We start from the raw sequence: 26,646 nt of genomic DNA, 5'->3' as shown, positions 1-26,646 counted from the left end.
GCAGTCCAGCAAATGCTTAGCCTGATTTTTGTCTCTGTGCTCCAGCAGCTAGAACAGGAAAGAGTTGTTGACCTGGAATGTAGGCAGGTTGTGACATGGCTTTGGAATTCCACTTAATACATAGGACTACATATTGCAGTGGTAAAGACCACGTAGGCAGGGGGGATTAAGTTGAAGGGCAGGACAGGATAGAACTGAAAGCTGATAAAGGGCAACCAGTGGATAAAATAAGTGATGAGAAGAGGGTGGACAGGAAAGATCTAGCAGCAGTTATTTTGAGTGGCTCCCCAAGAACAAAGAGGTAGGTGCGATTTAAATTTAGCACCTAAGTCATTCAAGTTTTATCCTTTGGTCTTAGTAACCACTAAGGTATTTGCTAGGAAAAATTGTGGCATCAAAGAGGCAATAGGGAAGAATAAAATTAATCTGATCTCATTCATTATCCAATATTTAATGATAAATGGCTGGTGGGATGCTGCCATAACTTGACACTAAAAGCATCGGAGAAATGCAGCCACTCAGTTACACTAATCTCATGTTTCCCCTGGGAGCATTCCAATAGGAAGCACTGTCAGAACTCCATCGCTATCGAGTCCCTGACACAAGACATTTGATAAGAAACAGGGATGCCAGAATAATAGACTAACCAAAGCACAGTTCAGTAGGTGTTCTTTATTCCAATTAAAAGTACATTAGAAACAGCATACAGGACCAGCAGCAGCGTTCATGACAGTTCAACCCAATGCACTGCTGTCACAAGGTCATTCAGCTGTACTATTAAAGTAGGTGATTGAAAAGTCTTCCACTCTACACGCAAGCATTCACTCACCTGCCACTTTAAATAGGTTTCCAACAGAATAAAAATAGATACACCCCGGAATACAAAAAGTTTAATTTTAACAGTTTTTTCACTAAAGACTTTATACAAATTGATAAAAGGGTGCACAATTTCCTAAAATTTTAGGTACATTTTAAATGAGCCTTTTTTACTTGGTAAAAGGATCCACGTTCCTGTCTTTGAACAGAATATGATGGCCAAAATTGCAAAGAAAATTTATAGTTAAATTTACAATTTATACATTTGTTTTGAAATGATTCCTGTACTGAGCAGCAGTCTGATGGCTGCTCACGCATGTCCACTTTTCCCAAAAGAACTGTGCACCACAAAGTTAATGTTTAGGAGCCTACTTCTCCTGGAATCGGGGGGAAACAAAAACCCACAAACTTCCATTTGTGCACAGTAAGTGGTCCCAACGGAACAAAAAGCCCAAACATAGAAGTTCTAAATAAAACCTTCACTGGCAAGGGTCACCTTGGGGGCAAGGTTTGTAGGGACTGATGACCTGTCTGCTTTGCGATACAAGCACAATGAAAGTGGAGTGCTTCCCATCAATATTTTGGCTGAGCAATTTAACTCAAGACTGTGGTACCGAAACATGCTGTAACAGGCAAATTTGGTGTTCTATTTAAAGGTATTTTTGGTCAATACAAGCTATGATGATTTTTCACCAGATAAATATTTCTGTTTCCATTATTGATTGGTACAGTCCAACAGCTTCATATGAGACTTCATGTGGAACTGCCCAGACGACAGCAGCATTTTAAAACTGGCACCACCTGCCTAAAGGTAACTATAACCCTCACTCTCCTGCCAAGAGACACTAACATTTGTAGAGGTGAATTTATTTGGGAAATTGATTAATACAGTCCCCTTTACACCGTTGATCCCTCCCTTCCCACCCACCCGCATGAACCAAGATTTGGTTTGGCAAGGTTAAATGCATCATATGGACTTCTATAATAGTTCATTAACAGTTTAAACCACTGCACGACTTTATGAATAGTATGAATAATGGGATTATGCATTTTCCCATTCTAAAAAACAAACTAAAAACAAAATACTGCCCAGCAAAAGCAACACAGCACCACTGTCTGAGAATATGAGCTAGTGAAGAGATCTTCTGGACAATCTACTTAAGGAAAAGCAGGGCAAATCCATCAGGAAGTCAGAAATGAACCTTTAAGAGCACAAGGCAGCACCAGAAAAAGAAATCCTATTTCATGTAAGTTTAGATTTTATCCAAAACCACCTGCCTTGTTTTTTTTTTAAGTCAATGTCCATATATTTGGCTGTTGAGTTTTGTTTTACTGATCATGTATGTTACAAAGCACTATATCCCAATTAACAGTGATAAAGCATTTGTTTATTCCTTTTAGATAATTACGTATGGGCCACTTTTTGGCAAGTCTATTTATTAGACTTTAAAACATTTTCCCATTTTAAGGCTAAACTAAGAAATGTTAAAAGCTTCTGTAAACATTTCCTCTTCTTCCCCAGAGCTGTACAATTTAAAGTCCAACTGCAATTTTTAAAGTGAGGTAATTTCTGTGTATTCATATCTTAAGAGTCCTTTTCATGACTGGCCAAAAGATGTGCCAATCTGAACGCTGAGCCAATTGTAGTGGGAGAGCTACCACAGGAGGGCGTACATCAGTTCCAGCAGCTGCGTTTCAGTTGGCTATTTTCTCAATTTCATCCAAGTCGTCAGTATCCAGTTTTTCTATCTTTTTGTCTGGAAGAGAAGATTAGAAGGGAATCGGAACTAGTGCACTTTACACAATAAGAGACCAGAAGATGAAGCAAAGTCCACTTTACTGCATCGATATTCCTGCGGTTTGTTACCACTCCGTGTTATATCCCATTTTTGTTCTTGTCACATGATGAATCTATCCCAATCCATGACAAACACAATGGAATTAAGTTTTATAAATCAAGTCTCAACAATGTAGTGTGACAAAATGGGAATTTTGGTAAGATGCATGCCTCAGTTTCCCTCTGTGCTTTGCATTGCTATGCGTGTAGTGTAAAGGGTTAAAGAGCTGCTCTTGGGGCAAAGCAGGGGACATGAGGTGTTGCGTCACAACTGTCTGGGATGGTATAAAGCCTGGGTCCCTTAAAGGATGGGCTGAAACGGATCCAAATCAGTGGAGGATCCAGAAAGACAATGGGAACCCCAACAGCCAAGACGTTCGCACCCAGCAACCAACAGAGGAAGGAGTTCTTTCCCCACCCCTCAGCAAGGAAGCTGAGCAAAGGTCCCAGCTGAAGAAAAAAAGCATCAGGGGGTGGGTTAAGAGCCGGCCTTTGGAGAGACAGACACACCTGGGGCTAAGGACAGGAGTGACAGAGATAGGGAGAGCACACCACAGCAGCATGACGCAAGGGAGCCCTGGCCCCACGCTGGCCATTCTGAACTCTACCTTAATCTTTGCCTCTCTATGCTGACTCAAGGACTTTCAGATTCTGTATGCCAGGTGACTAAGGAATTGTTACCTTGCTTTGGAAAAGCTGCCTGGGGTCACAGTGAATAGTGAGTATTGTGCCCTGAAGGGACACAGTACAAACCTCCTGCAGGAATCTGGCTCGGCTGGATTCACTGCAGGGAGCCAGAGAGAGACAGGGCTAACTGGTGCCCAAAGGCTTTACAGGCCACTGGCCTCCCCCTGGGGAACTGTGTGATTTCCTGGGACTCGGCCCACTAAAGTGGTCACTTCCAAGGGACCGGTTCCAGGCTGGGGCGTAAACCACACCTGTGGATCTACGACTGGACTGACATAGCAGGACACAAGCAAGATCTCCCAGGCGCTTCTGTCATGCATCAATTCAGAAGTTCACTGTCTTGTGACAGATGTAGAGTTATCCAGATATATCAAAATAGGCTACCATAACCGCTCGTTAAAGCCAATTACATCAGAAGTTCTGCCTATTTGAACGTCTACAAATAATTGGCAATTCCTCTAGTTTTCTCAATGTTATTTTTTTTAAATGAAGTGCTACAGAAAGTGCAGTTGTACCCTTGATAAACAGAGTTTTGCTTTGCTGTATACATTCCAAGTCTAATCAAAGAACAAAACCACAGCAGCCTGGGAAATCTGAATTAGAGTCAGAGCTGTCTGATACACAGTTGCTCAAAATTTTACAGAAGTAACGTCTGACTATAACCGCACAAGAGAAATGAAGCTTAGGAGACTTACTGAAATGTTCCTGAATTCTGTTGAGAATATTCATGCTGTGCTTGCTGTCTACCATGTTAACAGCCAGTCCTCGCTTGCCAAAACGACCTGTACGCCCAATCCGATGCAGATAAGTCTCATTATCTGGGTTGCCATCTTTATCCACAGGAAGATCAAAGTTGATAACAACAGAGACCTGCTCTACATCAATCCCTGTGGGAAGAAAGCATTGGCAATATTACAACTCTCCCTTTAGCCCATTTTAAGCAAGAGCCGCTTTAGTCCAGGTTTGTTTCAGTGTTTTGATCCCAGAATCTAGGGTTTACTTGGTGCTCTGAAAGGTGTTGAAACTAACAGAGCTGTTCTATTACTGCCTCCAACTTTCATGGCAAGTTAAGTCACCTGCCATGATGAACTCTGCAATGATGTCAAGAGTGAACAGGAGAACGCTCAGCAAAATTTCTAATGATTCCTGTAAATGTACATTTTCCAGAGCATACGAAGGAGCCTTTAAGATATCACAGTGAGACTCCTATCAAATGGAGAATGGATAATACACTTAAACTGAAACACCTGTGCGTTACCTAACACTTTCATACTAGAACTACCTACTGATGTTTATGGGTGCCTAGAAAGACTATTAAATTGTAATAAAATATAGTAAATTGCCCCTCCTGCATCTCAACAGCCGGGCTAGGAGAGCCATTCAGCTTATTTTCTTTACGTATTCAGCAGTGTCCAGAATACCCCTTTTAGCTGTAAGTTGCAGCACAGACGGTTACTGGAGTTTATTCCTTTTACTGACCTCTAGCGAAAATGAAGCTGCTGTTGAGAAAATTCAGGGCATGCATTTGTTTGCGCACACCACAAGGCAGAGTAGGGTGCAGCCATGGGATGCCACAACATGCCCAAAGGACAGAAAGAAATGAGACTCTGGTGGAAGGGCAGATTCTTCACCTTGCTCAGGTCACCTTTAAGGAAATCCTACGTTATGTCGTTCCAGGAAAGACTGACATGGTGTGTGTGGGTTGGGTTAAGGACAATCCAGAAGTTTTGGGGGAGAGCACGTCTGTCAGGCTCTCTTGGAATGGCTTTGTTACGTACTCTTCGTACAACTCTAGCAGAGGTACAGCAATACTTTGTACATCCATCACGGATGGCAGAGTTTCGTCTCAAATACAACTATCCATTTCCCTTCCCCAAGATGCAGTAACATTGTATTCTACCTCTGGCACAGACGTTTGTGGTCACCAGCACTTTCTCTTTGCCCTCTCTGAAACGCTCGATCACCGCAGCCCTTTGCTCCACCATCATCTCACCACTCAGCAATGCCACCTGGTGACCTTCTTTTGACAGTTCTGCTGCCAGCCAGCCAGCCGTTTTACGAGTCTGAAATGTAAAGCAAGAGCAATTAAGATCCTTCTGGGAAGGCAGTTTTTGAACTTCAAATAGAAGGGAACTTTCAGGGCTCTAACTCTGCTTGTTCCAGGATTCTGGCATCATAGGTTAAAAGGTACAATGAACAAAAAACATTCCCATTTCTGTTTGGAAACCTAACGTTATGATAAAGCTTAGAGAGACTTTTTCTATTTCCTTTTATATTTGACAGCACTTTACTGTAGTCAGTTTCATCATTTTCTGTGTATAGTCAGCTCCTCTGGGTCTCTCTGCAACAAGGCAAAGACTTTAAAAAAAAAAATTGGAAACCTATTCTATTCATATGCCTTGCACCAAGAGGCCTGGGACAAGTGTAGTATGTGGTACCACTAACTACTCGCTTTTGGAAATTGGCTAGATTTCAAGTTGAACACATCCCAGTGAGAATCTCTGCTGAAGAGTTGAAAAATCAAGATACCAGTTAATTTTTAAAGCCCTGACTGGGTCAAACATCATATTTTAAGACTGCAGGAAAGCGAATCTTTGCTCTACTGGATACTTGGATACAGAACACGTCCCTGAACGTACCAATATTCTTCCTTCCTAGAGCTACATTGTTTGCTAGTGTGATCACCATGGGCCTCGTCATTAAAATGTGCAATTACAGCAACTTCCATACAAGAATCTCAGTGCTTCACTGTTACATCACAGGCATGTTGTGGTCTATCATCACATTTTACAGAGAGAAACTGAGGTACAGCAGGGTCACACGCCAGTGGCAGACCTCTTATCTACAAGAGGTATTTCTCCACCCCATGAAAGCCTCTGCGCTTTTATTTTTATCATTTTGTTGTATACTTTGTTTTGAGATGTATTTTACTGATTTACCACGTCCCAATGGCTTTTGTTTTGGGGAAACAGCTTTAAAAATAGAAGTGAGGGACATATCTACACAATGGCTGGAACCAAACAAGCAACAAGCACATTTCAGACCAGCTGGTGCTAGATGGCTCCAGCATGGCTGCCATGATTCACCAGGGGCACGGTTTGGCCATCACAATTTTAAGAAAACCCCTGTCCACAGGCGTCAGCAAAACTAAACCAGGACCCATTATTTGTAAATAGCTGTTGCTAGTAGGGTTCTAGCCTCAGCAGAGATTGGACCAGCAAGACAATTCGTGTTAGAGACAGGCCAAGGCAGCAGATTCTTCCAGCCACACCCCAGCATTTTTCCATTTCCAAGACAAGATGAGGAATGTCTTGTTCCCTATCTGTGCTCCTAACAAAGAATGATCATGCCCTCGATCATGTTTCAGGGAGCCTGTGCCACTAGGATTTTTGGCATTTGCAGACACTATTTCAGAATGGGGCTGTTTTAACTACAGCTTCCTTCTATTCAGAGCATGGCAATAGTCACTCATTGTCTCGAATGACTCACATGACAGAAGATCATGGCCTGGGCGATGGTGATGGCTCCATAGATATTACAGAGAGCCTGGAACTTCTCATCTCGATTATTACATAGAACATAGTACTGCTTAATGGTGTCCAGTGTCTCCTCCTCTCGCTTCAGTTTGATGATATTGGGATCGGGAACAACTTTTTGGGCAAATTTCCATACAGAATCTTCAAAGGTGGCAGAAAATAGGAGCATCTGGCAATCTCTGGGGAGCATTCTGTAAGGCAAGGCAAACAAGTTAGGGTTTCCCCATTAGAAACCATCAATCCACTGAAACCTCTGTGGTAGAATAAGCCCAAAAGCAAAGCAAGACTCAGTCACTTACAAGTCTTTGGAATGAGCCATTTTAAGTCCATTAGGCTCTCTAAACAGTAGCCTATGAATATCTGATCACAACCCAACTCAATTTGCCAGTGACACCTAGATAAATTTGGACATTTTACGCAACAAATCCTCCTCGGGATGGGGAGGGCTATTCTCATTCCTTGAAATACTTAAATGTTGGTCTTCAGTGAAATTCTAGCTTTATGAACTTACTGGATCAGAATTAAGTGTATTTCTATGATAGCCTGGGGCCTTAGTGGTTAAGTCACCAGCAAATAATCTTATCTTGCCATTTGGAAGAGAGCCCTTCCTGCAACCATGAAGAGGTAATGGGACATTAAACAGGCCAATAATAAAAACCAACTGGTTGTAGTGGAGGGGAACTAGAATCCTTCCTTTTTCTCAGACAGCCCAGGTGGTAGCATGGGGATGCTCCTTACCTCTGAATGCGGATGCTCTGATCTTGATGGCCCTGGGTTGCTATCATCACATCAGCCTCATCCAGGACAAACACTTTAATCTTCTTGGGGTCTATGAATTTCAGTTTGGAGCACCAGTCCAGGACGGTGCCAGGAGTGCCAATTACAATCTGCTCAGAGATCTTCTGACCTCTCTCCACTGTTAGACAGAAAGAAAGGCTTTAATGAGATCTGTGAGCACAGTGCCCCGTCTACACTTTTCCATGAGAAGATACAACCTGTAACATTGTGCATTTTACTTCCCACCCTACTCTCTTGTTCTGAGTTCTTCCCCTACTTTGGTGACTGACTTTTTTTTGTTTTGGAATAGCAGCATCCCATTAGTACCAGAGCAATAGATGTCATTACATCCTGTTTAGGGCAGTTTTGCAGCACCTAACATTGCTGGTAACAGCCCAGTGTTACCAAGCTCTTAGTAAGGGAGTTAATTTGCCAGGAAGCTAATTCCTTATGAAGCACACAAAGTTCACCACTTCTCCCCAACTTAATTAATTTAGCAGTTCATAGAGCGCTTATACCTGAAACAAACAGTATCTGTAATTATCTGCTAGACAGACTGCACCAGCAACCCACAATATGAAAGATCCACTTGGACAAAACAGATTAGCCCCGAATAAAGCTCCTCATCAGCCACTTACATTGAACAGATAGAAAATAACTGATTTTTGCAATTGAGGAGACGGAGGAAGAAGCTCAAGTAAGAAACCCAGAGCATGAACTGCCCATCCCTGATTTCATGCCCAGGTTAGGGCTTCCAAGAGGAACTCCCATTATACCAGCTCATGTTCTGTGCAGCACTCAGACCTGACAGAATTTGATTCCAGGCCAAGTGTGCTAAGAGTATCTGATGTCAGATCCAGTGTGATCATTTGCAAATTTTAAAAGAAAAGAATACATTGAATTTCAATAACTACACCTCACTAGAAAGAAGGGGTAAGTCTCCCGGTTCAAATCTAAAAGAGGGAAATGCATTTCCCCTCACACTCACATTTATTGCCTCGGACAGCATATGCAAGTTTAAGCTCCGGATGAAACTTTCCCATCTGTTCAATTACTTTTCCTGTTTGAAGTGCCAGCTCATATGTTGGAGAAAGGCACAAACACTGGAAGGAAAGCAGGTAAGAGTATATTAGATCGTCGTCCTTTCCTGTGAAATACATTTAGTTGTGAAACTTCACTTCTGTACATATAGATAAGAACGGCCATACTGGGTCAGACCAATGGTCCATCTAGCCCAGTAGCCTGTCTTCCAACAGTGTCCAATGTTAAGTGCTTCAGAGGGAATGAACTGAACAGGTAATCATCAAGTGATCCATTCCGTCACCCATTCCCAGCTTCTGGCAAATAGAGGCTAGGGACACTTCAGAGCATGGTTTTGCATCCCTGCCCACCCTGGCTAATAGCCACTGATGGGCCTATCTTCCAGGAATTCATCTAGTTCTTTTTTGAACCCTGTTATAATCTTGGCCTTCACAACATCCTCTTGCAAATTGTGAGAATAAATACTTCCTTTTGTTCATTTTAAACCTGCTGCCTATTAATTTTATTTGGTGAGCCCTAGTTCTTCTGTTATGAGAAGGAGTAAATAACACTTCCTTATTTACTTTCTCCACACCACTCATGATTTCATAGACCTTTATCATATCCCAACCTAAGTTGTCTCTTTTCCAAACTGAAGTCCCAGTCTTATTAATCTCTCCTCATATGGAAACTGTTCCATGCCACTAATCATTTTTGTTCCCTTTTTCTGTACCTTTCCCAACTCCAATATATCTTTTTTGAGATGGGGCAACCAGATCTGCATGTAGCATTCAAGATTTGGGTGCACTATGGATTTAAATATAGGTAATATGATGTTTTCTGTCTCATTATCTATCCCTTTTCTAATGATTCCAAACATTATTAGACTGCCATTGCACATTGAGTGGATATTTTCAGAGAACTATCCATAACAACTCCAAGATCACAGTCTTGAGTGGTAACAGCTATATCATTTTATATGCATAGTTGGGATTATGTTTTCCAATGTGCATTACTTTGCATTTATCAACTCTGAATTTCATCTACCATTTTGTTGTCCAGTCACTCAGTTTTGTGAGATCTCTTTGTAACTCTTTGTAGTCAGTTTTGGACTTACCTATCTTGAGTAGTTTTGTATCATCTGCAAATTTTGCCACATCACTTTTTATCCCTTTTTCCAGATCATTTATGAATATGTTGAACAGTACTGGCCCCTGTACAGACCCTTGGGGGACACCACTATTTACCTCTCTCCATTCTGAAAACTGACCATTTATTCCTATCCTTTGTTTCCTATCTTTTAACCACTTACTGATCTAGGAGAGGACCTTCCCTGTTATCCCATGACAGCGAACTTTGCTTAAGAGCCTTTGGTAAAGGACCTTGTCAAGGCTTTCTGAAAATCTAAGTATGCTACATCCACTGGATCACCCTTGTCCACATGCTTGTCGATGCCCCCACACCCAAGGAATTCTAGTGGATTGGTGAAGCGTGATTTCCCTTTACAAAAACAATGTTGACTCTTCCCTAATTGTGTTCATCTGTGTCTGATAATTCTGTTCTTTATTATAGTTTCAGCCAATTTGCCTGCTACTGAAGTTAGGTTTACTGGCCTGTAATTGCCGGATCGTCTCTGAAGTGTTTTAAAAAAATTGGCATCACATTAGCGATCCTCCAGTCATCTGGTACAGAAGCGGATTTAAATGATAGGTTACATACCACAGTTAGTAGCTCTGCAATTTCACATTTGAGTTCCTTCAGAACTCTTGGTTGACTACCATCTGGTCCTGGTGATTTATCACTGTTTAATTTATCAATTTGTTCCAAAATCTCCTTTAATGACATCTCAATCTGGGACAGTTCCTCAGATTTGTCACCTAAAAGGAATGGCTCAAGTTTGGGAATATCCCTCACATCATCAGCCATGAAGATGTCCAATATTTGAGGATAAAACACTTACCGTTATTGATCAATTTCATTAACACTCATCAGCGGAACAGTGTTTTTAGTAACTCTTCCAATTAAAGGAAATTAATTTGGACGCTTAGTGTCATGTACCACTTAGTTTTGTATCGTTTGTATGTTTTGTATGCCCACATAAGCATGTAAACAGAACACCTTGCTAAGAGCTTACGTGCTCAGATACTATGCCAATATGGTCAAACAAGTGCCTTAACAGAGACAGATACGTTTTTATAAGGGACATTTCTAATGAACATAGCTTTATGTGAACAGAGCACAGCATCCTTAGCAAGGAAACTCTTGCCTTGATAAACTGCTGCGTCCATTTTTGCAGAACAACGTGAGTCCCGTGCTATTGCCCTTCCCAGTAGGACAGAACTCTACTCCACATTGCTTCTGAGTGGCAGTTAGAAACATCAGCTAGCTTGTCCACTCTGCCTAACTCCCGTGCAAAAAGCCCTGTTATCTTTGTGTTAAGGTGCTGGACTGGGTATCAGTGCAAACTGAATGAGGCAAGAAACAAACCGTTCAACACCCCATCTTCTCTCCACTTCTCAGGACTCCTCAGCCACAGGTGATTTGTCAGTACAGATCCTCTCCCTTCCAGCCCAAGTCCCACTCCTGCCCCAACACCCCACACTCTCACCCCACCACGTTCCTCGTCCCAACACAGCTGCTCGCTCTACCCTGATTTTGCTCCTTATAGGCTATCGAAAGACAGAGGGGGATAAAAGAAGGGATGACGGGAATAGGGCTGGCCAGGGGAGCTGGGAGAACCCAGTACCTCTGCACAAAAAAAAATCAGTGTTTTCAACTCTGCTGCCTCTGCTCCCCCATGCTCAGAGACCACAGCACACTGGGAAGTTGAAGCAATGCAGCTGCTACCAGTGTATTTTCAAAGGAATGCCGCCTCTCTCCACTAGATGGCACTGCATTACAACTGGAAACCAGCACAACCATTATTCCAGAAGCCTCTACCTGTGGATACTTGTTCACGGGTTCAACTCGACTGAGCATGGCCAAGACGAAGGCAGCTGTCTTACCAGTACCAGACTGAGACTGTGCAATCAGGTTCTGTGGGCTGGATCAACACATAAGGGGACATTTTAAACACTTTGGCACAAGTTTAAACATACTCCAGTGTATGACCAGCTAATATGAGATACACAGTTGTGGGATTTGGCAACACAGCTTAAATTAACTGAATGACAGTCACATAAGGGATTTTAACACATTCTGGATTCATTTGGCCCTGCATCTTGGCCACATCCAAACTGAAGTCACCATCTAGTTTCATAAGGGCAGGATTACATAAGGAGGAGGACATGAGTGAATTTTCTGCAGGGCGCATCCATCTTAGCACAAGCAGCTTCTATGTACTATGGGGATTTGTAGGGAGGCTGCTCTGATGCTGCAATAGTTTTCCATATTGCTCATCCCCCCCTAGTGTTAGCTTCACTACTCCATGCTCTTCATCTAAAGGCACTGAGAAGCAAGGCTGACATGATCCACAACATTTTGACTGCTCTGACCTGTCCAGAAGTTATGCAGGGCCCTTGTATAACTGCCTTATTAAGTCTCCCCGACACTGACAAGAGGATCAGATTTACTGCTGCCAGGAGGAACGGCACGGTCTTCCAATGTGGCTGAATATGGAGTGCCAGGAAAAGGTGCTTATGGGGGACCTATGGAAGTTGGCTGGGTAGCCAGTCAACATCCTAAAGAATTTCAGCAGCACAGTGCCATGGAAAGAGCATAGCCCACACTGCTGGCTGTGTGTCTCAACACCACTTCAAGTAGGCCTTCCCCTCCCCAGAGTGTTTACAGTTTAACAGTAATAGTACATAAGGCTCTCCCACCTTCCCCGTTTCCCAGGGGAAGTGGAAAGCATGGATACATACGGTTCAGCAAGCATCATGGGCAGAGCATTCTCCTGTATTTTTGACGGTCGGTTGAACCCCATGGCATAGACACCCTGCAGGAGCTGGGGTTTCCTAGAAAAAGAAAGAGTACAGTGATTCTGAATTAGTAAAAAGCAAGACTAGAACCAGGCAGCAAAGTCAATGGGGGATTTTCTGATTGCAGGCATAGGGCAGAATCCTGGAAAGCAAATCCTAACAGCCAATAGGCCTGGAGCGATGCCTCTATTAATACATTTACCAACAGAAAACTACTGTGGCAAGTCATTTCTCTTCCACACTGCTAACAGAGAGCAAGTGGTCCATCTGTGACCCAATCACTATTAGATTCTGCACACCCTAAAAAAGAAAATACAGCAGAAACCTGGTTATCTGGTCTAATCGGGACCAGGGCCAGATTATGGATCAACCAGAGAATGGGCAAATGTAATGCAGCAGCGCCATCTAATGACCACAGGAGAGATCGCCCGCTTCTGGCCTGGAATGCTGGCTGTTTGATAAATGCAGAGAGCGTTAAGGGAGGGTCAGACAAATGGGGTTCTACTGTATTTTCCCATCCACAGCAAAGCTTTGTACTTATGAAACTCTGCATAGCAATCCTCTGATCTGAACAGAAACACCTGATCAAACATTAGCATCTGAACAGATTAGGAAGGGAAGAGACACTATTTCAAGCCTATGTGCCCTCGTTATACCAAGGAATAAACTGGTTACCTTAATAGCAAAATACAATTTAGTAGCCTATCGAAGGATCATTTAGATTAACTTGTGTGAACCCAATATTTACTTAGGCAATAAGATATGAGACGACCCTATTTTTTACCTTAAGGAATCTTAAGCACTGGAAAAAGAGTCATTTGAGCTACCAATACACACTTCTGGGTTCTAAATTAACTAACCACTCAAGAAAGAGCTCTAAGCATCAATGTGGACAGGTCAATTAAAATCTCTGCTCAGTGTATAGCAGCGATCAAGAGAAGCAAATAATGTGTCAGGATGTACAAAGAACAGGACAGAAAACAATACTAAAAGTGTGATCATGCCTTGCAATAAAACAATAGGGCCCCCATATCTGGAACACTGTGTTCAGTTCTGGTCACCCCGTGCCAAAGAGCGCAGGAATAGGGAGTGTTCGGAGACCAGGACAAAAAAGGAGTGGAGGACTGAAGAAATTTCTTTATGAGGAGAGAATAAAGAGACTGGGATATTACGGTTAGAGGGGACCTGAGATATATAAGATAATGAATGGGTTAGAGAAGGTAAGTCTGAGGCTTTTATTGACCCTCTCTCAGTACAAGACCAAGGAAAAAGTCAATAAAAAGGACAAGAAATTTAACCCACTAATAAAATACACTGTTTTTTACAACACAATGAACATGCAGAACGCTGTCACAAGGTATCCTTGAGACCAAGACCTCAATGGATTAACTATGAACATGAATGAGAATATCCAGTGTTTGTTATATCGGATGAAAACATTTTATAAAGGATATAAACCTTCATGATTTGGGGCTTGAGCCAGCCACTACAGGTACGTCTGCATTGCAAAAAAAGACCATGGCAGCAAATCTCAGAGCCTGGGTCAACGGACATCTTGCAGGACTTGTGCGACAGGGCTAAAAACAGCAGTGTAGATATTCAGGCTCAGGCTGGAGCCCAGGCTCTGAAACCCAGCTGGGGGCGGGGAGGGAGGTCTCAGAACCCAGGCTCCAGCCCAAACTCAAATGTCTACACTGCTATTTTTAACTCCATTGTGTAACTAAGCCAGAGCCAACTGTGCTGGGCTCCGAGACTCGCTGCTGCAGGTTTTTTGGTTTTTTTTTTTTTTAAACAAACAGAGTAGACATACACTAACTGATGGAGATGGGAAGAAACTCCCCCTATGAGCAGGCCGTCACAGTTCCTGGGCTAACTGCACCTTTGACCCCTCCTGGTCTCTTCAAGTGCACCCATCTCAGGTCTCAGCAGTCACATTTCCTGAGATGTAATCACACAATTCTCCTGCTCTCAGCCCAGGCCTGGGCGGTAGTCCCCTGTGTATCAACTGTAATAACCCAACAGGTCCGACTTATGTTCAGTACCTGCAGTTTTCCATTCCCTCTGGGAGCACTGACAGTGCAATGACTGATCAAACAGCCTCTGTACAGCAAAGTATGATCGATTTAAAACAAAAGTATTCATGGAAAACATCTTAAAAACAAACCGGATTACAGTTTGCTTCTTCTCCTTTAAGGCTTACCATTCCCTGGGAGCCAGGGAAGGCCCTGGGCTTTCAAGCATTCCTGCAGGACCAGTTTGTTCTCAACAGGAATAGCACCCGACAAATGCCGCTGCCCCTTCCTCTCCTGGGAATAGTTTAACTGTTTACTGTCCTTTTAAGCTCTAGTTCCCAGTCTGGCAAAACAGCTGTGTCACTTTGGTCTGGTGCCTGGAAGTATGCCACTGTCGTGTGATTGGCTCCCAAGACAAGTAACGTGTGACCAAACACTTGGGTTGGCACTGTGTTGCCTTCACGTGTGTTCTTCTCCTACCCCCGTTATGCTAGATCAGTGCATTCACACAGGAAGTCTTATACCCAACATACAATAACTTCTCCTCACTGACCAGGTCTCACAGTGTTCATAAATTACATAGCAACTCCATTTCAGTCACACAAGTTATTACACAGCTGTCCATTAGAAGGTTTCTGGCACCTTCCTCTAAAGTAGCTGTGCAGGCACTCCTGGTCTACATACTGGAGTAGACAGACTACGGAGTCAATCCAGTATGGCAATTCCTAGGTCTCAGTGAAGCCCTGTCAGCCTACTCAACACCACAGTTATCAGCCCGGCAAGACTCGGATGTGGGACGTTAGTCCAAAACATGGTAACAGAACAGGAAGGAGGAAGTTTGATGTGACTGCAAGGGCAATGTCCTATTAAAGTTTTGCAAAAGTCACTTCCAAGATTTTGTATTTTTGATGTTCAGCCTGTAAGAACGAGAGTAAATACTGACTGCTATGAGGACGAGGTAAATTTTGGTAGCTTGGTTCATTCAGGCTTCTGATTTGTACACAGCTATACGATGGCACTCAATTTTAAGTGCAGTGGTGACACCTATAGCCCTCAAATGCCAAAGTTACTAGCTGCTGCCGCTAACAAGGCATCTATATTTGTTAAAGAAAGCTTTCAAGCCACAATAGACATCTGTGGATTTAAGGAAACTCAAGGGCAATCTAAAATCAAAGTTAAGATATTTGTACTTGTAAAATCTTAGCTGATGACCTGTTTAACTGCTTCTTGTAGCTGTTAATGTTATTTAGTAGCACTTTCCAAAAAGCAAAGAGCAGTTTTCCTCCCCACACCTTCCGGCATCTATTCAATTCAATATCCTTTTTAAGAAGCATGTATTACTTGCAGTATACAGCTCAAACAAAAGCCCTTTGAAAATGCAACCTTGTGTTAGTTCAAAAGCAAGGATCTCCAAAGCCCAAATCTCTGGAACAGTTGCCAAGGATACAACAACCAGTTGCAGAACTAAGACTCAATTAGTCTGAGTGCTCCCATCATTAACTTTCTTTGATTGTTAGACCAATTCTCATCTTTCAAAAGTCAGCCAGGCAAGCTCTATGATCTAAGGAGCCTATTCGTAGTCATTCAGCTACAAAGCAGTAGCTTAGAAATGCGAAGCTGTAATGTTTCAAGGTGAAAAGTCTGTTTGGGAGGAGAAGGGGGTTCCTTTCCATTTCCAAAAGAGTGACAAAAACATGATGATCAATACAATTAAGAACAGAACCTCAGCAGTAGAACTCCCTAGCACACTTTTAAAAGTTTATCATTATACACCAAATGCAACTATCTTCAGCTGGTGCACAAAGAGCTCCATGAACAACTGGGGCAGGTATTTAATGGGAAGGTGGAGGCAGGAAGAACAGTAAAGGTATCAGAGCCTATTGTTTTGGAACTGATGTTACTGGTAGAGGAAGAATGGGTTCGTTTCCTCTTGTGCTCTGCATGGGCATTTGGATCTTTGCAAGGGATCTTAAAGGTGAACTGTAATAAATAAGTTTGAGCTCTTTACTTCTCCTTTTGATGCACATACTCCAACAATGCTTCAGTTTTCAAGAAGCGTTCTGGTTGATTTTTAATACAGACATTATAAGGAATGCCTGGTCTGATCATCCCTCCATTTGTGAAAGGAACAATTGGGGGGGAGGGGGGAATGATGGAGACCTTTATCCAAAATGTTTTTGCTTTGCAATTTACTGTTAGTGACCAGATCAATCATGGAGTTCATCTAGGTATCCTTTCCCACCCTGCCCCCATCAGTTCAGCATACGCTGTTTAATGCAAGCTCTACTGTAGCAATCTAAGACAACAAACCCTTCAATTCTGCAACTCATACAAGTTTGTATAAGACTTAATGTGGGATAAAAAGCTTTCCAAACCATTAGATTGTGAACACTGAGACCAATATTTGCAATGAGTTGGCATGAAGGTTAAAGCAAAAGATGAAGTAGCTGCTGAAAATAAGCCCATTTCAGGCACAAAAGACCTGTAAGACACGCAATTTTTCCCTGTTGCTTGTTTAAACTATGCAAATTCATACATATGCTAATTTAATTATTTAATAACTAAACATGACGTTATCTGAAATGGAAACTATGCAGTTCTCAGATACAAGGGATACTCCTTCCCAGGCTGAAAACCTCCAACAGGCCATCGACAGAGCAAGACCTGCTACTGCTTCAGCAGCTGGAATTTGACGTGTCTGCTCCTGCTCATGCATTATCTCCTGAAGTAGGCCACTTAAAAGCAGCTAAATCAATAATGATCAAGTATTATTTGTTCAAGTAAATCTGCCCTGTTCACAATGGAATAAAAACCATACTAGATACAACTATGTTGGCCCAATAGTACATTGCAAAACAAACCCAAAGTCTAGAGTCATTTCTCCTCTGAAGGCTTTTTCCATTGATCTCCAAGCTAAACACTTAATTAGGAACCTGATTAGGTTCTAATGAGCAACCAAATCAAGAGCTGCAAAGCAGACTGCTGTCAGAGAGGAGTGCTAATGAAATAGTGGCCAAGAGCAGGCATTAGACATTTAAATGATTATTCCAGATTCCTGGTAAAGTTGAGACAGTTCTTCCTTAGGGACCGTTGGGATCATTTTATTCCATATGAATGGTTCTAAATGGAGACATCTCCCATTTTGGAGTCTGTCAGAGGGGAAATTTCCAGCTACAGCTGCTTGATGGTAAATTTACCCTTTTATTCCAGAGTTGCAGAATTCCAAAACCTTTTTTGAGTCCTCTTACAAGAGCCTTGGAGAGCAAAAGAAAGCCATCCCAAGCACGGGTAAGGGGATAAGGATTCTTAGTTACGAAGCTTGTCCATTTGTGAACCGTGACTTATTTAAAAAGGCAATTGTTTGAATATCAAAGGAATGTGAGCCTACAAAATCCTTACCTATTTCATAAACATCTTAGATTAAGTGATTTTTAAAAAAAATCTTAATTAATTACTACATATGCCATTTACTTTTTGCATCTCTGAGCAAAGATAACAAAACTTTGCATAGTAAGTTTCATTTTCATTCCTAGTCAGTTTCATTTTCAGCTTACCATGCACTAATGCAATGTGGTAATGTTTGGGTTGTAAATACTACAAAACATTTATTTAAAACACTATAACTGATTTCTTTAAAAAAATCAGTTTAGAAGAACAAGCTTCCAAAAATCCTACATTGAGACAAGATTTATCTCACAACATGAAGTTTCTATGGGCAGGGAAAGATTTCATGGATCTTCTAAGTTTAGGCTTTCCACAATTTTGGGTGTATTTCTTCAATATCTAAGCTTAAATATAATTTAAGTTTCTGGCTCATTCTGCTGCAGTCTTCACAAATTGAGGTCTTTCCTCCACAAAGCCTTCATGAAGGAGTCTATTCAATACTAGTAAAGATATATTTAAATGGAGTGGAAGAGGGAAGTGTCTGAGAGTCATTTTTATAGGTAATCTACAAAAAAGTCAGACCAGCTGCAGCTGAAAGCTGATAACACTGTCTTGACTCTGTTCCCTGCCCCTCTTTTCCCAGACTGGGATTTCTGTATGTATATTCTCTAAAGAAACTTCCTTGGCACACTGGTTTAGCAGGAAGGAACTTAAGGTTCTCTCTGCCCCCTTCAGCCTTGGAATTTTCCTCTTTAATTTCCCAGAACCTCCTGAAACAACTGTGATGGAGGATACCACATCGCTCATTTTGAAACTGCTGACAAAATGCAGATGGGGTGCTGTAGAGTCACGCAGCTTCAATCTCATCTTAGAGACTTGCTGATCATGGGAGACACCTTTGCAATATCCAGTCTTATTACAATACATACAAATTAGGTCAGTTTTCAAATACTTTGTACCATTAGTGCTTGGGACAAGAGTTAAACAATCCATTTTCAACAGCAGGGGTCAGGAATCTGGTAGGAAAGTGTTGAATAGACCATTGTACATACTTAGTTGGAGTTTAAAATAAGTCCCAGGAACATGGCCACCCACAGAAATACAGAATCCAAATCTCTGTTTGGCTTCTTCTTGTTGCCGGAGACAGCTACAAATCTTTCCTGAGCTCATTTCTGCCCAAGTCTAGTGGTTTCTGTCATTGTAGAGACAGGAAGGGATACATGAGTGACCACACAATACACAGCAACAAGTGTAACACTCAGTGTTGGAAAACTGACATTTCCCTGACAATCTCCTGGCTGTGCCTATAGGTAATGCCTAGAAATTTAGTCTCCAGAAGACTAGAACTTTTCAGAATAGTCGGTCATCTTTGATGTAGACAGTTTATTGTGGCAAGGAGAACTTGGCTGATTGACTGGAGTTATGGCTTTTGTTGCTGTGACACTTCTCTGGGTACCTAACACGTGTAAATATCCTAAATCTTCCAAGATATTCAGCATCAATAGGAAGAATTCTGGATCACTGCAAGAGACAATAATTAGCAGAAGAACAGGCACTTACAGTCGTAGCTCCTCAAAAGACTTCACAGAGTAGAGAGGTGATGTGGGATCCCTCTGCAGCACCTCCACTTGGTTTGTTGTGTCCACCAGGTTACTGCGAATCAGCTTGTTCAACAAGGACTGTGCAGCTCTGTCCTCTGTGGGGAAGCAGGCAAAAAACAAAGGTTTGTTTATATTTACAGAAGAGCAGGATGCTGAAAGAACCAGCCACTCAGCTAAGACGTTTATGCTGGGCTATGACAGTTACTCTGTTATAACTGTCACTCCCACTATGATATTGCACAATTAAGAGACATTATAAAGACTAATTAAAACAAACACAAAACCTAAGCTGCATTATTAAAAGAGGGGATTCTGCACAGTGGCTAACCATGGTTAAACAGGAAATACTACTGCCTATACTATTTTTAGAGGTATGTCTTTACACGCGGGAGAGAGAGGCTAATGCAGAGGCCCATGGAGAGAGATGCCACAGGCTAAAGACCACCTTAGCAAAAAATTCTGCTTTTCTAAGATCTCTCTACCTGGAGAGTGAAACCTCTAACTGACAGGTGGTGCAGTAGAATAGATCACCTTAAATGTTGCTTTGGTGAGTCTGAAGTGTGGACAGGTACTCTCCTAGTAAGGGTTTTAACACCAATGACGTGCCCTCGGGGTTGTGAGTGCCCAGTGCCAAGTTTAGTATCTCTGCCTTTGTTCAGCACAGCCATTGCGTCTTTGAATTTCCCCATATGATAAACCTGCTTTGGACAAGTTAAGTTGATCTCCACAAAGGAGCTACCCACCCACCCACTTGCTGACTGACTATGAACAGTTTGTTTAATAAGAATAAAGCCATGTGTGCCAGAGCCCCCGAAGGCTAAGCAGCACTGGGTGTGAAGGCAATTCAGATAGCATTAACAAACAGACTATATCTGTACCCCACCACTGCAGACAGATACAGCTATCACCTTATTTCTCTCTCCCCCATCCCCATATAAGCAATCTCCTCAGTCAATATGGAGTAGTGTATTTTCACAGCACTTGTACAGAGGACCCTTCCATCCATCTTCTGAAATGAAGGTGACTAGCTTTAAACACTTTCAAATGAACTGCTTTCCCACTGTCTCGGCCGTGCTTACCTTTTTCCTCATCTTCAGTCTTCTCTGCATTGTCATCTGTCTTGACAACAGTACCTACATTTGGACAGACAGTGGTAACTTGGGCAATCTCAAAATGGAATGGGACCAAACAAGCTCACATATCTCAGGCTCATCTACACAGGCAATTTTACTGTTACTGCTAGGTAAAAAATAAAACTGTAAACCAATTCAGTAATAGGAACAGTTTTACTCCATCTATACAGGAAAGACTAAGCCAGGTCATAACATGATAATGCTTGCAGTATAGTTTGCTCCCAGTCAGTCAAACATGCCATAACATTTGGGTTTAATAGCAACCTGAATCTATCAGTTCTTGTAACTATAGTAATCCCCGAACCACTTTAATACTAAACAGCAGTGAACAGTGAAAACAGTTTAAAAAGCTAACGACAAAAACCCCCAAAACACTCAAACCAGACATTTAATTAAGGATAGCACTGTTTAGTTCCTTAGCCTTATGCTTCCCACCTTCTGGAAGGTGAGTGCTAAACTGGATTTCCCACTTGTCAAAAGCTATAAAGTCCAGACCAAACGCCCATGAAATAATATTCTTTTGTCACTCAGCATTAGTTGCTATAAACTCACCATTGGAGTCTGGCTTCTTTTTCTCCTCCTTCAGGTGCAAATTACTCAACTGTAAATGTGGAAAAATAAGGAAGCTGCAGTAGTTACACTCAGGAACCCTTCATTTGGTCAAGAAAGCCCTCAGTGGAACCTTCCTCTAGGATGGCAATGCCAGACTATCAATAAAAATGTAACATGGGCTATGGTAAAATTTTTAAACTCCAAACGTCGTAGGAATTGAAGCAATCTGTCCTTAAATTAGTAGAAGCAGAGGCTTACAGAACATCCAGTACAAGGACAAACAACTGCATGAGAACTGCTACGCTGGATTTTTGAGTAAGAGCCAAAGAGTCACCAAAACCTTAAGATATTGCTGTTTTCTGTTACTGCATCACTCATCTGAAATTGGGCTCCAAGATAGTAATTTGAGCTCAGAACAGGCACAGATCTACTGACAGAAAATGGTTAACTTTGTATTACAAATTAGAGGCCACCATCTCCTGTTGCTGAAGGTCTGTTTATTTTATCAGGAATAGAGAACACTGTGGGGGAAAGATTGGAGTACACTTCAAGGTGCAGAGTGTTCAATACTCTTCTACCTTTTGTTTGGAGAACAGCCATCTCCCCAAAGAATGATACTTTGTAAGTTTCTAGAAGAATAACATTTTGAAGAGTTCAAATCTTCATGCCTTGTCACAAAAAAGTTTGTATTCACTAGAACTAAAGCAACTTTCTTTAGACACAGCTGGTTAATGTGTTGCAAAGTATGTGCTTGAAGAGACCCAATTGTATCACAGGAGCAACAAAAGGAACATGTCAAATTCAGAATTGCAATTCTGATGGCCTAGCAAAAGAGTTGGACACTGACATGGAAACTTGGGTTTGATTCTCTGTTGCTTGTTTTCTGGCCTATAGCGGCTGAGAGTATTGCAGAGTCAGTGTGCTCAGCACTCTGGTAGATTAAGTAGGAATGCTAACTAATGGACATCCACAAAGCTGTGCTCAGTTAACAGGATTCTGGTTGTGACACAGATGTTAAAAGTGAAGAAATGGTGAATCATGCAACTCTGATGATCCACTGGAGATTTACTGAATGACATATGTTGATAAGTAGGTAAACACAACAATGGAATTATCTGCAAGTAAGTGTATGAACTCATGGTGTGTTTGGATTCAATAAATAACTAACCCCAAGGACAAATAATTGGTGTTTCTTATAGTCCCAGGATAATGTATCAACATGTGCTTCATGTTTCTACACACACCTAAATACATTTGATTTGCTGTCTCCACTCTGCCTCAGACACCAAAGAAATACACTCCCTGGATACAGACATAACAGCAATAGCCAGTGTGGTGTTCTTTGAATCTTAATATACCAGCACAATGGATATATTCATGTGGCTTGTTTGCAAGATAGAGAACTTCAGTCATGTCAATCATCTCTCTTTTGCCCCCTCTTGGGACAGGCAAATTGAGGAGAGTATCACATCACAGGCATCTGCTCATGTTAATTCAAACTAGTAACTGAGTAGCAGACTAATAAAAGCCAGAGTTCGTCCACAGATCAAATGGCCTCAGCTTAAATAAGCCTCTGAAATATTTTAAGTTTCTATTTATTTAGCATTTATAAAGGACTCTCTCATAAACAGTAAAGCAGTGCAGAAGCTTTTCTAGCAGCTAACACATTCATGTAAAACTCATGAAAGCCTGCCTGCCCGCCCATCTTTAATGGTGATAATAAAAACTTAAGTATTCACCCTAATATGAAGGGCTAGGTAGAACTTTGCAATGGCGACCTAATATAACTTGAGCAGGATCTGCCAAATCACTGCTATTCTACCTTCCACCAAGAGAAGTTGGTCCAATAAAAGGTATTTCCTCACTCACTCGGTCTCACTCATATCCTGGGACCAACTGGGCTACCACAAAACTGCAAATTCTAACCACGGACATGGCAAACAGAAGCTGCCATTTGTTCACTGTTTATGTGGTGGTGTGGAAACGTAAACTGGGAAGCCAACATCACTTTATAGTTATACCACTTTGCGTCTTCACAATACTGAAGATTAATTTTCTTGTGAGAGCAGAGCTAGGCTTGAATCTCAAGACTCCAGTCCAGTAGCGAGGAAATAAGTTCATTAACACACTCGCCCGCCCAGCCTGCTGACCCAGATTGAAAAGGTAATACTTGATTTTGTAGGGCTCCTATTTAGGACCCTACCTAAACAAGAGACCGCCATTTCAAGGGACTTGAACGCAGTTGCAATGTGTAGTGTAGACAGGAGTTTACTGTGCCAAAGGCCCGGACACAAGCCAGCCAACAGCAGCGCAGAACTGAGCCTCGGTGGGCCTCAGGGCCCGAGTGCAGCGCGGAGACCCTTTCGCTTCTCCGCGGACTAAGATCTCCAAAGGGGGCCGCACCTCCAGGCGAAATTTGGGTAAGCATCCGCCAATGGGAAAAAAAGGTTGAAAGCCCCGGTCATGGAGCCTCCGGGCGGGTTCCCAGCCCCCGCCCGGCTGAGCCAGGCACAGGGGGCAGGCCCGGGCCGGGGCAGAGATTGATCAAATCAAGGCCAGGCCAGACCCCCCCACCCCGTCCCTCTCCCGGGCTGTGCAAGGCAGGCTCCTCGCTGCTCTGCGGGGGCCTGGAGCCGCTGCCGTGGGGGGGCCTGCTCCGCTCCGCCCCCCCCCCCGGTCAACACAGCCGGGCTCCCCGCCATCTGCCCCCCCCCCGCAGGGCCTTGGGCCCCCCCCACGCCCGCCCGGCGCAGACAGCCCCCCGGCCTCACCGACTTAGCGGCCGCCTCCTGCTCATCCACCGCCAGGGCCCAGGAGTCGGTGGCCATGATGCGGCGCGAGGGCGGCAGCTCGGCCTCAATGGCGCCGCGGAGGGAAGGAGAGAGGGTAGGGGAGGGGGGGGAGGGTCACTTTTGTACCCGGCCGGCGGGGAACTCAGGCCGCGGCATTTCAGTTCCGGCAGCGCTCGGTTCCCGGAGTCCCGCCGACACCGCCCCGGGCAGGGCGTGGGAGTCGGGGACTAGGGGGACCGTGCTTCCGTCAGCAGCGGGGCAGCCCCCCCAGGGCCGCTCGTTCTCCCCTTGCTCCCCCGCCCTCAGCCTCCTGCGCAGCGCCCCTCACAGTTTTCTCTGTAACCTAGACCTCTCCTCCCCTCCCCTCCCCATCTCCTCCCCCAAACCCTTCTTCCCCCCAACTCCCCTCCCTCAACCCTCGCTGTCTCTCCCCCAACCCTCTTCTCCGTCCTCAGTCTCCCCTCTCCAACCCCTCCCCCCACTCACCTCCCCCAGCCCCTCCCTCCTCCCCTTGCCTCTCTCCCCCTCTTCCCTCTTCTTGTTCTTTCCTCCTTCCTCCCCCCCCATCTCTTCCCCACTTTTATGGGGTGTGGGTGCTGTCCATGGAGGCTCTGTGCGCTGGGATGGCCCTCTCCGCCAAGCCGGCTAACTGTGCTAGTGGATTCGTGGTGAGGGCTGGCAATCAGGAGCTGGACTGAGACCTAGCAGGCTCATTTCATGTTGGCTTCCGAAAACTTGCCCTCCACTAGCTTTTGGTGTGTAACCGGCTGGATTTGAACCGTGACCTAGCAGTGAGGGTCCAGTGAGGGTACCTTAGCCATCCTCTTTCAATAGGAAAGATGGATCTGTCTCAATGGACAACACATCCACATTGAACAAGGCCTGTTTCCTTTAAATTGTATTCACTGTCCTTAAGATATCAACCATTGATTTTATGCTTCCAGCTGCTTTTATATTAATCTTAACCTTTAATTTTAGCCACCAGTGCCTTAACAAAAATAAACTAAAAATAATGATTGTATATAATAAATTCACCCTGTAACACCCCAGCCCTAGAGCTGAGACATCTGGAGAACTGCACCATTAAATAAATAATGACCAATTAAAACATGGAATCTAAAAATAAAATCATACAAACCAAAGCTTTTGGTATCACTTAAAACAACTACAACCAGTTGACAATTACTAGCTGTGTGCTCACTAAATGTCCGTAAAGGAACAAATTTAGGAGGGGTCGGGGAAATGAGAAACAACCGACACATACAAGAAACAAAAGATGACCGAAAAGAATTATCCAAAAATGCGTGAAGCTTCGTAGTGAACCATGCACTAGAGACCTTCATATTCACCAGGCACAGCTGTTTTATGTGACTCAAAGTTTCCACTTTTGTTTTGCTTGACCCATGTTAGCTCATTGAGTTCTGTGTGGTTGTTGAATCCAGGTTTTATTATTACACTGTTGCCTACCCAGGTCAGTACTGTCACCCTGAGGCATTCAGAAATCATGGGTTAGGCTACTAAAAATCATGAGATTGACTTAAAAATAATGAGATTTTAAAAATAAAAGGTCTGGGTTTTAATAGCTTTAGGGTCTTTTTATTTACCTGCTGGTTTTTGAACGTTTAGGGCTCACATTTTCAATCTTTTCTCTGCAACCATGGAGGCTAGAAGCATACATTTTTAATTAAAACTGAAATTTTTTGATTATTTGACTCCAGGAGCTGGGGCTTTAAGAAAAATAGCAAGTATCTTGAGGTTTGTGATTGAGATCCTAACATTGCCAGGAAGTAGATCAAGGTACAGGGAAAGAAAAAAGAGGATATAGAAAACTACCAAAAAACAAAACAAAAAACAAACTAACAAACAAGCAAACAAAAACCCAAACAAACCCCCCACACCCATAAAACACAACAATCCTATAGTAAATCACAGGTTGGAGAGTGCCCAAATTGCTGTCCAAATTGCTGTCCCAAAATGCACAATGCTAGCATTACCTTCAACCCCAATTCTTTAGTGAGCTACCCTTGTGCTCAGGGCCCTCAGCTGTGTTTACAGCATGTAAATACTGCTGTTGTAAGCGTGTTAGAATGGTATATCTGAGTTTATAAAATGCTCATCTCCATAGTATCTGAGCACCTAAAAGAGAAGAGGACATTGTAGGGATATATGAAAAGACACAGTGTATCAGACGCTTCCAGCCCTCCCAAACTCTACATAAGGCTTTTAAAATTGAATGACAAAGGCACAGTCCCACAGAGGATGCAGAAGAGGGGTTGAACATCTGTAATGTGAGATTACAGTTCTTTTATTGTTGACCATCCGTGCAGTGAAGCTGAAATTCACCCCTGAGCAGAGAGCTCTAAGTGGTGCATGGCTTTGGGCAAGGTTCTCTGCAGAGAGGTGAATTTCACCTAGGGAGTGGAAGATCCCTGGTTATTGAGGCCTTGGAGATGGAGAGGTACTTACCTGCCTTGTAAGGAGTGGTGAGACAATCATGCCCTCGTGGTATCTTGCGTACCAGTCCACGACTGGGGCCAAACGGGGCTGCCACTCAGCCATCCAGGGTGACTGTTGGGAAC

At 43.0% G+C, this 26,646-nt stretch overlaps 1 protein-coding gene across 1 annotated transcript; it reads right to left on the bottom strand.

The window, feature by feature from the left end:
- Positions 1-657: 657 nt before the first annotated feature.
- Positions 658-24,161, bottom strand: LOC137165960 (ATP-dependent RNA helicase DDX19B). The gene is made up of 12 exons (XM_067567506.1): positions 24,047-24,161; positions 21,276-21,324; positions 20,670-20,723; positions 19,550-19,685; positions 12,537-12,629; positions 11,614-11,716; positions 8,642-8,756; positions 7,615-7,792; positions 6,830-7,067; positions 5,241-5,403; positions 4,036-4,227; positions 658-2,573 (listed from the first exon to the last, which is right to left on the bottom strand). The coding sequence occupies exons 1-12, from the start codon at positions 24,101-24,103 to the stop codon at positions 2,512-2,514; spliced, it is 1,440 nt and encodes a 479-aa protein (XP_067423607.1). The 5' UTR covers positions 24,104-24,161; the 3' UTR covers positions 658-2,511.
- Positions 24,162-26,646: the final 2,485 nt, after the last annotated feature.

The sequence above is a fragment of the Emydura macquarii genome, unplaced genomic scaffold, assembly GCF_026122565.2.
Source record: "Emydura macquarii macquarii isolate MOO-44397 ecotype Brisbane River unplaced genomic scaffold, CSIRO-AGI_Emac_v2 contig_2768, whole genome shotgun sequence".
Lineage (NCBI taxonomy): Eukaryota > Metazoa > Chordata > Testudines > Chelidae > Emydura > Emydura macquarii.
The sequence above is the reverse complement of the archived record's forward strand: the minus strand, read 5'-3'. Positions and strand labels throughout refer to the sequence as shown.